Raw genomic sequence first — 14,886 nt, 5'->3', positions numbered from 1 at the left:
TATAGATCCGTGAGCTGCGAGTGTCTGCGTGTCTAACTGCGCCCAACTTCGTGTTTGACCAAAGAAACCTGTAACGGAACTACTGCCAGTTAGATGCCAGATTTAAACTCGAGGAAAGGTGAGTGTTTCGGTTTTTAAATCAACTCCGTGCGTTATAACAGAAGTTTTATTAGTAGCTAATGTTTGGGCTAAAGCTCAGAGTTTGATGTGGGGAGTTGAAGTGGTGGTTCACAGACGAACAACAACTCTCTGTCTATTTCTGGTGGTATGGTACAGATGCTTCGAGTGGGAAAACAAGGCGACAAAATGAATTATTATGGACGTTTAATAAAATAATTAAACCATTTTGCTTTCCTCACAAGAATTTAACAAGTGTAGTGAAATGCAATATGGAATAATATATGAATTTTAAGGGAAATTACAGGTACAATTGTGGCATTCATAACCTGCTCATGTTATTATTCTTTTTTTTTATCCTTGAAAGGTGACAAAAAATTGTCACATCACTCTTGTTCATGGTGACTCCCAATGTCTGCGTGTCAAGTTTCACTAGATTTTACTTTAGATATTTTCAGAAACTTTAAAAGGAAAGTCAGCTCTATTTTCATAAGAAAGGCATCATTACTTGCTCCTATTAAATGTTTTTTTTTTTTTTCTAATCCTTTACACTCCTTTTATCCTCAAATGTATCGTTTGTCTTAGGGGTCATTTTGACCCCGGCAATTTAAACCTTCAGAAAATGATTATAATCACAATGCTTATCCAAGTTTATGTTTCAGGGCAATTATGTTTCTTTGCTTGCTACTCACATAGCCCTTTGTGTAAAACCAGCCATAAAATCTCCCTAATTGACCTAAAATTGGAAACAGAGCTCTTTTGTATATTTACTGAATATATTTATACTTGGAATATATATACACTCCTGATCAAAATCTTAAGACCAGTTAAAAAATTGCATGAATTTGCATTTTGCACAGTTGGATCTTAGGAAGGTTCTAAGTAGAGCTTCAAAATGCAAAAAGAAGAAATGGGAACAAGAGACCAAAAAAAACTCAAATAGGCTGTTCATCAGCTGATCAAAAGTTTAAGACCACAGCCTTTAAAAGCCAAAATCTGTGCAAAAATTTGGATTCCATGTCTTTTCCTATCAAGTAATCACACTGTGAAGGTCTCTTGATGGCAAAGGCAAAAAAGCTCACCGTCTTTGAACGTGGTAGGATTGTTGAACTGCATAAACAAGGCTTCTCACAACGTCCAATCGCTGCTGAGGTTAAGACAGTCATTTTGCATTTCTTAAAAGATCCTCAGGGTTATGGAACAAAAAATTCAAGTGGTAGACCCAAAAAAATCTCACCGGCGCTGAGCCGGAGAATCCGAATGGCTGTCCGTCAAGACACGGGACGATCCTCGTCCCAAATTAAGGCCATTACTGATGCTGACTGCAGCCCAGTAACCATCAGACGGCATCTGCGAAGGAAGGGCTTCAAAAACAAGAAACGTCTTCAAAGGCCACGTCTCCTTCAACGCCACAAAATTGCCCGTTTAGACATTGCAAGGGAGCACCAAACATGGGACATTCAAAGGTGGAAGAAAGTTTTATTCTTTGACGAGAACAAATTTAACCTTGATGGTCCTGATGGCTTCAAACGTTACTGGCATGACATGGAGATGCCACCTGAGATGTTTTCTACGCGGCACAGTGGAGGGGGCGCCATCATGATCTGGGGTGCTTTTTCCTTCAATGGAACAATGGAGCTCCAGGTTGTGCAGGGGCGTCAAACAGCAGCTGGCTATGTGGAGATGTTGCAGCGGGCATCCCTCATGACTGAGGGCCCTCGTCTGTGTGGTAACGACTGGGTTTTCAGCAGGACAACGCTCCAATTCACAATGCCCGTCTGACCAAGACTTTTTTCCAGGAGAATAACATCACTCTTTTGGACCATCCTGCGTGTTCCCCTGATCTTAATCCAATTGAGAACATTTGGGGATGGATGGCAAGGGAAGTTTACAAAAATGGACTTCAGTTCCAGACAGTCGATGCCCTTCGTGAAGCCATCTTCACCACTTGGCGCAACATTCGCACTAGCCTTTTGGAAACACTTGCATCAAGCATGCCAAAACGAATTTTTGAAGTGATCAACAATAATGGTGGAGCTACTCATTACTGAGTCTGTTTTTGACACTTTAATTTCTGTTTTAGGAGGTTTTTTTTTTTTTTTGAGCTGTGGTCTTAAACTTTTGATCAGCTGATGAACAGCCTACTTCAGTTAAATTGTTGTTTTCAATAAATTGCCTGCTCACAACTTTTCTTCTTATTGCATTTTGAAACTCTACTTAGAACCTTCCTATGATTCAACAGTGCAAAATGCAAATTCATGCAATTTTTTAACTGGTCTTTAGATTTTGATCAGGAGTGTATATATTTGATATGTATATATGTGTATATATAAGTTATTAGTGCTATTATAAAAATTAAGCCATCTTTTCCTGACATTTTTTCAAAATTGCTAAAGCAAAATCACATGAAACTTGACAGACAGACAGACAGACAGACACCTCTTTAAAATTCAGTGTGTTGAATTTAGTGACATCAAAACGGTGGCTGTGTGGTAATGTCGCGGCTGAATAGCCCTCACCTCACCAGCCCCTTCCAAACATGAGAGAGAACCTGTGGTAGCTACTGTGAAAAACATGGCAGCCTCCGAGACCTGCTCCCGATATAAATATAAAGGGTCCATTCTAGAGACAACCATTAGTACAATTTAGTTGAAACGCACACAGGTGAAAATATCAATAGGATTATTTATATACAATTTCTGCCAATAGATTCCTTTCACCTAGATCCCTTTTTAAAAGTACAATTTATTAGGAGCAAGTCATGATGAATATGAGTTGAATTTCCCTTTCAACCGGAGACTTCAGTGAAAGTCTGAAAGCAGCTTTAAACTCGCAGTTGAAGTGACTTCCTTTCACAAAGGTCAAAGGTCACAGTGACCTTATATGAAACTGAAAAAAAGATTATGTAGAAATACTTACACAGAAACTGCACCGGTGGGTGGATGCATAGGGGAGAATGGGGCTATGTGGGACATCGGGTAATGTGAGACACCCCCTGTATCTAGGCCATGGAAGACATTTGTGGTCATGTGACCATTATGTTTTCAAGCCCCTCCCATTCCCCCCTTGCCATGAAGGAGAAGTTGGTGCTGGTGCTGTGGAAAGTATGTTTTTACACAAAAAAAATGTTTTAATAATTAATTTTTCTTGCTTTGAACTTAATCAACTGTCGTGTCAAAACAAATTGAATCAGGTAGAAAAACTTATATCATACATGTTGGTGAACTTCCAACATATAAAACCATGTGATGGATGTTAGCTGAACATTAGCCTGAATTGCTAAGAGATGTTGTTTTTTCAAAAACGGTGGCTGTGTCGTAAAGTGGGACAAATGCTGTAGGGTAAAGTGAGACAGTGGCTCACTCTACACCCACCATGAAGCACAAGTTAAGTTTAGTCTTAAACATATTTTAGTGTTATATTACATTATATATGTTTTATTTTTAATGTCATAAACATTGTAGAAAAGCCATCATGCCAGGAAACTACACCAAGAAGACAACCTGGGGCCAAACACCCCTCGCAGAGATGGAGAGTGCAGCAGCTGAGGTCATGCAAGGAAAGAAGTCCTTAAGATAAGATAACCTGGAAGGGATAGAAATATTGATAAGACAACCCTCAAAAGATTCATAAAGAAAAAAAGAGAAAGGGAAAGTAAAATCAGTAGCCTGGGGTGCAGTAGCTGAGGTAAAGAGATTATTCACAGATGAGATGGAGGAGGAGCTTGCCAAACACTTGAAACAACTAGTTGACCAGTTCCATGGCCTTGCTCCAGTTAAGTGCCGTGAACTGGCATTCGAATACGCAGAGAAAAACAATATCCCTGTCCCTGCCAATTGGACGGAGAGACAATGTGCCGGTAAGCTAGAGTGTGCAAGAGATCACATGAATCATAATAATCATAAATGTGCTTAATTGACCAATCCCCATGATACTGTAACTAGTCCGATATTAGTGGTTGTCAATCTAGCTTTCGGGATTTTAACTATTACAACATGTGTTGTTATGGTAGTTTTAAAGTGGAAAAAGTAAGTGGCTCACTTTAACCCGTAGCCGGGGTAAAGTGAGAGACAAGACCACTTTTTTTTAAACAATCATATTTTCAGTTCCCTTTGTCCTGAAGACATTCTGATAATTTCCATTGCTAGAAAACAGCCTGAATTAATGGGGAATGTGTACATTTTACTGATATATCATTTTAGCTTGCCTAGAGGGGACTAAATGTAAAAAATGTCCCACTTTCCCCCGCTCTCCCCTACAACTGCAGTGTGTTGACTTTATCCATCTGTTTAGAGATTTCCTATTCAATAATATATTTGTATGGCGCCTCAAATAAAATTGTGGTGATACAAATGTGGTTGGAGAGAGAGGAGAGAGAGACCAGGAACAATTCATATAAAAATAATAATAATAATAATAATAATAATAATAATAATAATAATAATAATAATTGTTGTTATCCCACAGCTCTGAAGTCTAAGATACCTGCAAAGAGCCAGAGAAAGCGAGAGAGACTATGGGAGGGGGAAAAAAACATAGTTAGTGACATGTAGTACAATAAATAAATAAATAAATGTGGGGGCAGAGAGAGAGAAAGAAGGGGAGAAGTGCTCAGTGGATGAGTTTTCCCAGCAGTCTAAACCTATAGCTGCATAACGATGGGATGGTTCAGGACTCACCGGATTTAGCTCTAACTATAGGCTTCATACAGACGGAATGTTTTCAGCGTTTTACAGAACTCAATATCTGGTTATCTGGACTCTAGAGCAGGGGTGTCCAAACTTTTTATCCCGAGGGCCACATACGGAGAGCCTACGGATAGCCATTGGCTGTGATTGGTCCGCTAACAACAGTATTTCGGAACAACATAATTTCCTGACTTCAAACTTCCTGTTTCATTTCCTATATCACAATAAACCCAAACACAACTATGATTCTACGATAAATGTGACAAGTGTGTTAAGCCTGCAGAGTTGTCCGGCTGATGGTGGCTGGTTAGAGCCCTGACGGCATGTGTGTACGGTCGCATACGGTTATAACGGCGCTAGCGTCCCAGCCACCATGCTAACTGCGGTGGTAACTGTGCAAAAACATGCTGTCACGACTTTAATTCCACGGCTGACATGACACTGTTTCTCAAACATCGTCAGGTTAGAAGCAAACACTTGGTAGTAGTTAGTATCGGGAGTCCCTGCTGACAGTGTGTGGAAGCTGGGGGGGAAGATAGTTGCTTCCGTGTAGCTTGAAGCCGTGGAATTAGCAACGCAGTTCGGAAACAAGACCGGGGAACCGCTGCGTAAAGAAACAATAACATAAGCATTATGACCCGCTGGGTGTCACTTTATTTTATTGAGTTGCCATCGTATACTGTGTGTGTGAAAAGCTGGGAGCAGGTAAATAATGAACGTGGGCTTCTTCTGAGAACTCATGAGGTAGGCTTCTCTAAGGTCGTCTTCCGTAGCACCACCTACTGTTCTGGCACCCAATTGTTTTCAGCAACGGAGAACTATAAATCAAAAAGTGACCGTCTGTCCGTCAGTAATGGACACGGAGAAGCATTAATTGGCCTTCCATTGCATCGCTCAGGGCGGGGGGCGTGGCGGCGTTCTGAGGGACAGCTGGCAGGTCAGGGGGGAGTTGGGCGCCACCTAATGTCTTATCTGAGAAGTACAATACAGTGGGCCATAGTCCATTACATTACAATTCATTTAGCTGATGCTTTAATCCAAAGCCCGAACAATAAGAATCAAGAAAGTACAATTCCTTCAAAAATAAAGCAAAACTACAAAGTGCTATAAGTAAGTGACATTTAAGTGCTACAAAATTGTTAGTTTTTTTTATTATAAATTTTTTTTTGAGACGGTTCAATTTAAAATGGAAGGCCGGCCGCAGATGGCCCGCGGGCCGTAGTTTGGACAACCCTGCTCTAGAGTGTCTGTTATGACTTGTTTATCCTGCTCTTTTTGTTCTATGTTTCCCTTTCACTCACCATCATGTCTTGTCTCCAGTACGCCATCCCCACCACACACGCACAAACACATCCCACAGACATGGCCGAAAGGCATGAAGACAACTCTCAACGGTTCAACACGGAGGGACACCAACATAACAGTGATGACAAAAGCTTAGCCAGATCGTGTCAGGCCTCCTCCTCTTCCTCCTGCACTGGGGATGGAGGAAGTTCACCAGGAGGTGAGGGCAAGCGGAGGGAGCAGGACATTGCGTCATGTTGCCGGCTTGACGACCTGAAGAAGTGCCACAAGAAGCTGGGTTGGCTGAGCTTCAGCAGTACGCACACCGTCCTCATCGATGTAAGAATATATCCTTCTCTCCTTCTCTGCCACTCTGAATCTTTATCTTTAGATGAAGAATTTTCGTTTTTTTCAAATGTTCTACTCCACACTTAGTAATTTTACAGGCATTAGATAACACAAATCTTAAGACGTAATAAGCACCTACACAGACCACCTGTTTCAACATATGCTGGAACATGTTGAAAAGCCTGTGGTCACAAATCATTCGCTTTCTTTTTGACAGTAGAATATTTTCAGTTTGCTCTGATCGACAGATAAGCTTCCCTGGCCTTTTCCTTTCAACATCAATCGCAACATAACTGCCTTGCTAGCCTCATTCCCACCACTCACACCTGAAGAATGAGAGAAATAACTGAGCTTAGGTCTTTTCCATCAAACTTTGTTACTAGATGTAAGTTTCCCACCACGTAAAACATCTGAGGTAAGCATTAACCATCGGCTTACCTGTTCTAATTAAGTCGAACCATAACTGATACAACTGCACTTGAGGAGACTGACAACACTCTAACTATCATTGAAGTATATAAATCTCCCCTTATGAAAACATACACACACACACACAAATATCAGTCCCCTTAATATGTCTGATTATTTTCACATTTTGCGCACAAGGGTGTAAACATGACCTCCTTGGTGAAGGTAATAACAGGACAACAATGATCCCTGAGGTAAATTAAAATTAGAGCCACTTCTGCTAACTACCTTTCTAGAAATGTATTATTCTTTATACAGATTTTTTCCAAGAGGAGGAACGTATCTGGCTCCTCTTTGTCTAAGATGTGCAGGCCAAACCCATCAGCACTATCTCCATGGCCCTAAAGTCCCACAACTGTCTCCAGAACTGAACACAACATAAACAATAAACAAACCACATCCAACATCATAAACCTTAGACTTTGACCCTTCCCGAACTAGTGCTTAGTAACAGTTGACACAATTTCTACTATTTCCAACCTTAAAGCAGAATACAAACAAGGTTTTGTGTCATGACTTTGCACTTTGGAGTGTTTGGATTTAGAGGGACACCTTTTAATCATGGACATTTTCCTTGTGTTTGGATTTTATTCGTGTTTTTTTCCTGTTTTATTTGGGAAATACCGCTCCTTGTGTTTCCTACCTTTGTCCTTTTTCCTATTTATGTCTGTGTCCGAAATCTGTCATTTTATAATGAGTTTGCCATTTAGTAGTTGTTTCTGCATGTGGGTCCTCCAGCTCCTTATTGGGAGATTCTGCCCTTCCGCATCAGAAAACTTTACAGACAAAGTCGAAGACAGACGAGCACATTTTGACACGACCTGGCTCAAATAGTATGTGACAAAAGAGAAAGACCACTCAGAGTCTGTTAATATTGACCAATATTTTAATAGTTACATTTCATAAATACAGTTCAATCAGGAGAGACTTGATTTGCAATTACAATATTTATTTTGCAACACACAGAAGACATGAATGTTTTACAATCTATGGCATTTTAGACCCTTGTGAGAAGTCATCAGGATTAGAAGGGGGTGGAGCAGAGCATTGAACAGGAATATCCCTGGGGTCTAGACACTGGTGGTGGTTCGTCAGTCAAACAAGAGTTTTGAATGGCCCATAATCGTGAGAATTGTCCTATTGGACTATACCAATTGTGATATCCTCTGCCCTTAACCCTAAACAAGAGTAAGGAAAAACTATAAAAACTTTCTTAAAAAGAAAAAAAGTAGAAACCTCAGGAAGAGCCACATGTGAGGGATCCCTCTTCCAGGACGGACAGAAGTGCAATAGATGCCACGATTAATAGGTATCTTGTCAGGCAGTTTGTTGCTTTTTAGGACGCTATCAGCTCCCACCGTGATCGGGTGCCGCCGTAATCACGATCCACTGACACTTTTGGGATCCGTCATTGTGATGGAAATCTGGAAATCTAATATAGATGAAATGGAAAAATCCTTACATGAAATGATTTGGCCTTTAACAAATAGAAAAAGGATTTATTTGCAAGGCAATTTAACAAAACCCGCCTTGGTAGTTGACTCTTGAATCGCAGTTTGTCGGTGAAAAAAATGCACTACAAAGTGTGATAAGTAAGTGCCATTTAAGTGCTACTAAATTGTTAGTTTAATTGACTTTGCCCATGTCTGATCTAGCCTATTTCTATTCATTTATCCATCAATTTAAAAATGTTTTTAAAGACGATACCAATGCCAACTATTTATATCTCTAAATTTCCAGTTTATTCCCGATAATTCCAACTTGAATATTCCCGGAATTTTGCAACCCTATGAGGGAGTGTTATGCAGTGAGGAATGTGAACACAAAAAGGGCAAATGACAATATCAGTCGGCAGGATCTTGCAGGTTTGAATCTTAGACTCCTGAGCCGAGTTTGACAAGGCCTCAGCAGCATCCCCATCCCTACATGCCTGAGGCGACTGTCGTGCACACATACAGACCTTATGGTTTTTCTCACAGGTGTCCATTTTCAACGCTTCAAAACAAGTTCGGCCCCAAGAAGGGAGAGACATGTGGCACAGTAGCTTTGTGAAGATGCCCTTTTCGCCAGCAAGTGTCATAACCATCAAGACTGGATTGAGGAAGGTGTGTATGAGGCAACACAATGTTTGTTGATCTGCAGTAGATCTGGGTTGTTTTCTCACCTGATGCAGAAAAATGTACTCATGTTAGAAAATGTAAATGTATTTAAAAAGCACTTTTGTAGTCTTAGCGACCACTCAGCTTTGAGATATAGTTTTGCCATTCACACACACATTCATACGGAGCATCTAACTCTAACCCTCACCCCTAAAGTTTTAATTGCTCATTGTCATTGTTGTCATGACTGTTTTCTTTCATTATTTCTTTTTTTTGTTCCTAGTTTGTTTCAGATGATGACGTACAATACATTAATGACATGCAGAATAGTCTATATACGTTTATGTTGAGTTGATCTTCTCTCTCCACAGCTGCCCACCCAGGTGAACAGGTGGGAAATTATCTCCAAGAAACTGGATGGTCTGGCCAGTAAGAAGAAACTGGAAGTTGATGATGTGGCGGTACGTTAGCAGCCTTCACACCTTTCCCTTTACATACTTACATCCATCCATCCATCCATCCATCCATCCATCCATACATACATACATTCATATCTACCTACCTACCTACCTACCTACCTACATACATACATTTATATTTGTGTCATACAAATGCATTTCTGGGATTCCAACAAATTACAAAACATACATCTTCTTTATTACAGATAAAAAGCTTTATTACAGATACAAAACGTAAAGTAAAGGCGCACCCACAAAAAGAAAGAAAAAAAACTCAAGAAATCACAGAATTATAAAATGTCTATAAATTAACTCTATAAAGAGCTTTTTTTACTCTAATAACAGGCTTTCTCCAGATAGCTTAATGTGTAAATAGCCAACTCAGTCTTTATTTAAATAGATATTTACTTTTGATTAATAATCTTACAGCACTTTATATCATGCAGATCAATTAGCAGTAAAAAACAGATCTTAAATTGGACAGCACATTGGACAGATAGGTTTTCTTCTAAAATTATGCGTTCACAGTCAAAGGTAAAATACCTAATCACAGGGCTCTTTGCTTGTTAGACATTTCATATAATCTATTCTCTGGACCCTGTTCAGATTTCATCATCATAGAAATGTACAGGTTTAGCCTATATATCATCCAGTCATCTTTCCTTTTGTTCGGGTCAAACATATATTCTCTATACATAATTGTTTTTTCACATGACTCACATCCACTTTAGGCAACTTTCTTAAATATTTATCTGCACTCAGAAAATATATTTTTGCAACTTTTTCAAGTGTTCAACCTTACATATTCAAACTCTGTCTGTCTTTAGGAAGTTATCATCAAATTCAACCCACAATATAAAGATCAGTGGACCTTTGATGCCCTCTTCTCCTTAGTCAAGGTCAGTGTCCATTAGTTTACTTCAGATCAGCTTTGTGATTGGATGCCTGAACCCTCTAATGATCAGGATTGGATCATATTTTCTTTCTAGTGTATCCCGAAAGAAGAAAACTACTTCAACACACTGTTTCCGAAGATCGCGGCGTTGGCTCTCAGCCTCCCCCAGCATGTGAAGAAGGTAATGTAACTTCCTTGATCTGCTGATTCTGCGCTTAACTCATGATGATGATGAAAATGATGGAGATCCGTGTTTTCAGGCCATCCCACTGCTTCAGACGGGGAATTGCGCCGTCATCACTCTGTCACAAGTCCAGATATCCTGCCTGCTTGCAAACGCGTTTTTCTGCACCTTCCCACATCGCAACACGTCCAGACCCAACGCAGAGTACCACAACTACCCCCCCATTAACTTCAACAGGCAAAGCAGACCAACCTTCTTACATTTCTGAACACAGCTCCTGTACACTCTCTCCGCTGTGTGAACTGTATGTGAGGTAATTGTTAATTCTCACTCTGGATGCAGTCTGTTTGGAAACTGGTCGGATCGGAAGAAAGAAAAGCTGAGGGCCATCATGCATTATTTCAATGTGGTTACAGATGAGAGTAAGTTGCTGCTCAACCCCCTTTTTCTGCTTCCTGTCCATGAGACGTCTCAGTAAAAACCCTTCTATTCACATCTTTGCAGGAACTAAACCACAAGGACTGGTGACATTTGAGAGGCGTTGCTTGAGAGACTCAGAGTTGCGGAGCTGGAGAAGGTAATAACTAATATCATGTATTTTATATAGCATTTAAAAACCCTGAATTACAAAGTTCTTTGTATTATAAGAAGGATAATTGAAGTCAACAAATGGGTAAGATCAGAGGTTTAAATAATGTTCACAAAGCTGGATGGGAAAGGGACAAGTGCGGGTAAGGAGGTTAGTGTTATGGTGGTTGTGTTGAATTACGCATAGATCATGAAGTCTGTGAGTGTGTGTGCTTCTGTTTGTTTGAGTGTGGGATGATGGATTATTAAATTGTATAATAACATTTTTATAAATTACTTCTATTGGTAAAATGATACACAATAATCATATACTTAGGAACTGAAAGTTTAAAGGTTAAAATAGAGAGCATTTATAGAATGATGTTTACATCATAGAGGGAGAACTTTGTATCATCAGCATGACAGTAAAAAGTCACAATCCACTGGGAGTCATCGTCTGGGGACCATGAATGAATATTTATTGCTAATCCATACATAAATATATGATATTACACTGAACAAGTTAAAACTTTGGGGATCTGGTTGCACTGGAGGAAAAATAAAGGCATCACTCAAGTCTGTAGGACGTATCCTCTGAGGACATTGAAAGCTGGTAAAACATTTAATGGCACTCTCTTTTGGTTAAAGCTGTGATGAGAAGCTGTCCAATCTATATGTGACATCTAAAGGCAACATCGAGGCCAACTGTGCAGGGATGTTACAGGTAAGAAGCAACACAAAGCAGCAACAGTCACAGCTGTTTTAGAATGAACTTTATATATGTGGTAGCGTGTGTGTGTTTATGTGTACAGGTAGATTTTGCTTCCCGTTGGATTGGCGGAGGTGTGCTGGGCTCCGGACTGGTGCAGGAAGAGATCTTGTTCCTAATGAATCCAGAGCTGATAGTTTCCCGACTCTTCACCGAGCGACTGGCGGACAACGAGTGTCTGTTTGTTACAGGTAGTGATGAAAATATGAGTTAATGGATGAGTCAGATGACAGAACCATCTCAGTTGGGATGCAGTAATTGATCAAAATTAAGTGATATCGAGCAAAACATTTTAAATGCCTTTTTCTGTGTAAATTGAAATTCTTTGTTTTTTTTGACAGTTTTTTATGGATTAATTATTTATTAGTTCTTTTCACAAGGCAGTGGAAGCACCATTTTACTTACAGCAATGTCAAAGGACAGAAAAAGAGAAAGGAATTATAAGGAACGAGAGATAGAAAACAATAAAGATAAACGAGAATAAAGAAAGGAACAACAACAGCAAAGCAGAAAAACTAAACAACATCAATAAATATAGCACCCTTAAATAGGAATGGGTTCTTCTCAGGCTCAGGCATCATCCTTCCACTAAAAGTCATGGAAATCAGTTTTCAGTCTTTTTATGTTAATGACAATAAAGAATATACAATGTGACACCAGCCTCACAGTTTGCATTAACGTCTCGGTCTCAGGCTCTCAGCAGTTCAGCGAATACTCTGGTTTTGGAGCCAGCTTTGAGTGGGCGGGGCCTCATAAGGACAAACTGAAACGGTATGAGCAGGCACTTTATGTCATTTACATTTGGAAGAATTTGTTTGTTTGTTTTTCTGAAATGTGATTTCATCTTTGCAGGGATGAGTGGGGCCGGCTGCAGAGGCAGATCTTAGCCATTGACGCTCTACACTTCAAAAACCCAAGGGAACAGTACAGTATGATCAAGGTCACACGAGAACTGAACAAGGTCGGGTTTGTCTTCATGTGTGTTTTTAATTCTTGGGGAAGTGGGACATGATGCTGCTTTTGTTGGAATTTGTATATGCTTCCACTACTGTTCTTACATGGTGTTATTGTGTCCTTGAAGGCATTCTGTGGATTTAAAGGACATGGGGATGATGAGCCAGACATCGCCACGGGCAAGTGGGGCTGTGGAGTCTTCAATGGAGACCCTCAACTCAAAGGTGCTGAGGCGTTATGTGACCCCATCAGTTTATCAACAATTAATACATAAATAAATATATAAAACATTTGTCCTGAGGCTTTTACTTCTCTTTATTTTCAGCTGTGATCCAGCTGATGGCCGCAGCAAAGGCCAAGAAAGGACTGGCCTTCTTCACCTTTGGCGATGAAGAACTGGCAAATGGCCTGAAGCAGATCTATCACCTGATGGTCACAGAAGGGATTACAGTTGGTGAGAGTCCCCCCCCCGTGATAATTTCAAATGTTGTTTCTCGTTTATTGGCTGGTGAATTATTTTTCAAATTGCTTCATCACAGAGAAACTGTACGGACTTCTCGAGGACTACTGTGCTGTTCAGCAGGCCGACAGCCACTCGCATGTGGATCTGTTCAAGTTCATCAGAGACAACATTAGGTGTTCCAGAAGTCACCTGTGAAGTCAGATTCATTTCCACGTCTGCATCTGATTTGCACGAAACTATAGCGGGAAAGATTTTCTTGCAGAAATTAGCAAGCTTCGAAACAATGTCTTATGTTACACAGCAGTTATGATTATTTCACATAGAGAAAGAGAAGTTCACCAAAACAACAAATCCACGTTATCACAGGACGCAAATGTTTTATTTAACTCCTCACTGGCAGATTGGAAGTGAACAGTTGTTGAATGCTCGCCACTCAAAACATTTGCGCATGTGTGAAAATAAGACTTCGAGGGGGCCAATTCAATTTTTTGATTTTGTTTTGAATTCTTAAAATTCAGAAGACAATAGAGTGTAAACTAATGAATTATGATTAATGTACTAAACTTATTGAAAATTACAATATGTTCACTGACAGAGGCTGAGAGCCTTATTCACTAAACATGTTAAAGGGACAGTAAACCGAAAAAATGTAAATGCCCTCATCTACTCACCACTACGCCGATGGAGGGGTGGATGAAGTGTTTGAGTCAACAAAACACGTCTGGAGTTTCAGGGGTAAACAGTGTTAAATCCATATCCATTACAATTGAAAATGATGGTGACAGAGACCAGACGTAATAAAACAGCTGGAAGTTTAGAGTCCGTCCAGAGAACTAATGATTTACCACGTGTGTACTCCAGCAGGTAATTCACCTTCTCAGCCATGGATAAAGAACTAACTTTTAAAGTCATATTCTAACAACAGTGAGTTGATTGATGAGAAGATTTCCCAGGAAATGCTTTGTCAGGTTTTGTCTGTAAATCCCAGAACCAGAGCTCCCAAGTTTCAAGTTTCAAGGTTCAAGTTTATTTGTGATTACGCCCATACGTGTAAAAAATACAGTGGATTTAAACAGTTAAAAAACTATGCAAAAAAGCAGCAGTTTGAAAAGACAAGTGCAATTAAGTGCCTGAATTAAAATGTTTACAATTTTTTTTTTTATTAAGTGCAAAATAAGCACAGTTTGATTATGTATAGTAAAAGGAGATTTCATGGCCACTGTGGAATTATCCAGTATAATCACTTTAAATTAACCACATTAATGTCCGTTACGTGCTGTGTTTTCTTTCTCTCCCCCTCTCATATCTCCTCCAGGTTGGAGCTACAGATGCACCTCCACTGGCACAGCTGAGGCCACTCTGGCATCAGGGTGTGGCCAATTAAGACCTTCAGCTGTGCCGGTGAGAGAGGGGGGAGCAGCAGTTCGAGAGCAGATGTAGCAGAGATGGGCCGTGTGGGCAGGCGTTGTGCTGGCTTAGTGTATTGGGTTGTTGGTTGGTGTCTTTCTTTTTCCTCTTCCGCTGTAGGAAGGGGCGTTTTTTGTTAACTGAACGATTACTTAATAAATCCATATTTTCTCGTTAAACCTTAA

General features: G+C 40.0%; 1 protein-coding gene across 1 annotated transcript; it reads left to right on the top strand.

Moving 5' to 3' along the window:
* On the top strand, positions 1 to 14,886 carry pargl (poly (ADP-ribose) glycohydrolase, like). Its single transcript, XM_062412627.1, has 16 exons — positions 1 to 118; positions 6,126 to 6,428; positions 8,885 to 9,010; positions 9,376 to 9,465; positions 10,290 to 10,361; positions 10,452 to 10,538; positions 10,618 to 10,778; positions 10,884 to 10,963; positions 11,046 to 11,118; positions 11,757 to 11,832; positions 11,921 to 12,068; positions 12,570 to 12,648; positions 12,730 to 12,838; positions 12,959 to 13,055; positions 13,157 to 13,285; positions 13,371 to 14,886. Exons 2-16 carry the CDS (start codon positions 6,168 to 6,170, stop codon positions 13,487 to 13,489), a joined length of 1,707 nt encoding a protein of 568 aa, XP_062268611.1. The 5' UTR covers positions 1 to 118; positions 6,126 to 6,167; the 3' UTR covers positions 13,490 to 14,886.

This window comes from Platichthys flesus, chromosome 19 (genome assembly GCF_949316205.1).
Source record: "Platichthys flesus chromosome 19, fPlaFle2.1, whole genome shotgun sequence".
NCBI classification, from domain to species: domain Eukaryota; kingdom Metazoa; phylum Chordata; class Actinopteri; order Pleuronectiformes; family Pleuronectidae; genus Platichthys; species Platichthys flesus.
The sequence above is the reverse complement of the archived record's forward strand: the minus strand, read 5'-3'. Positions and strand labels throughout refer to the sequence as shown.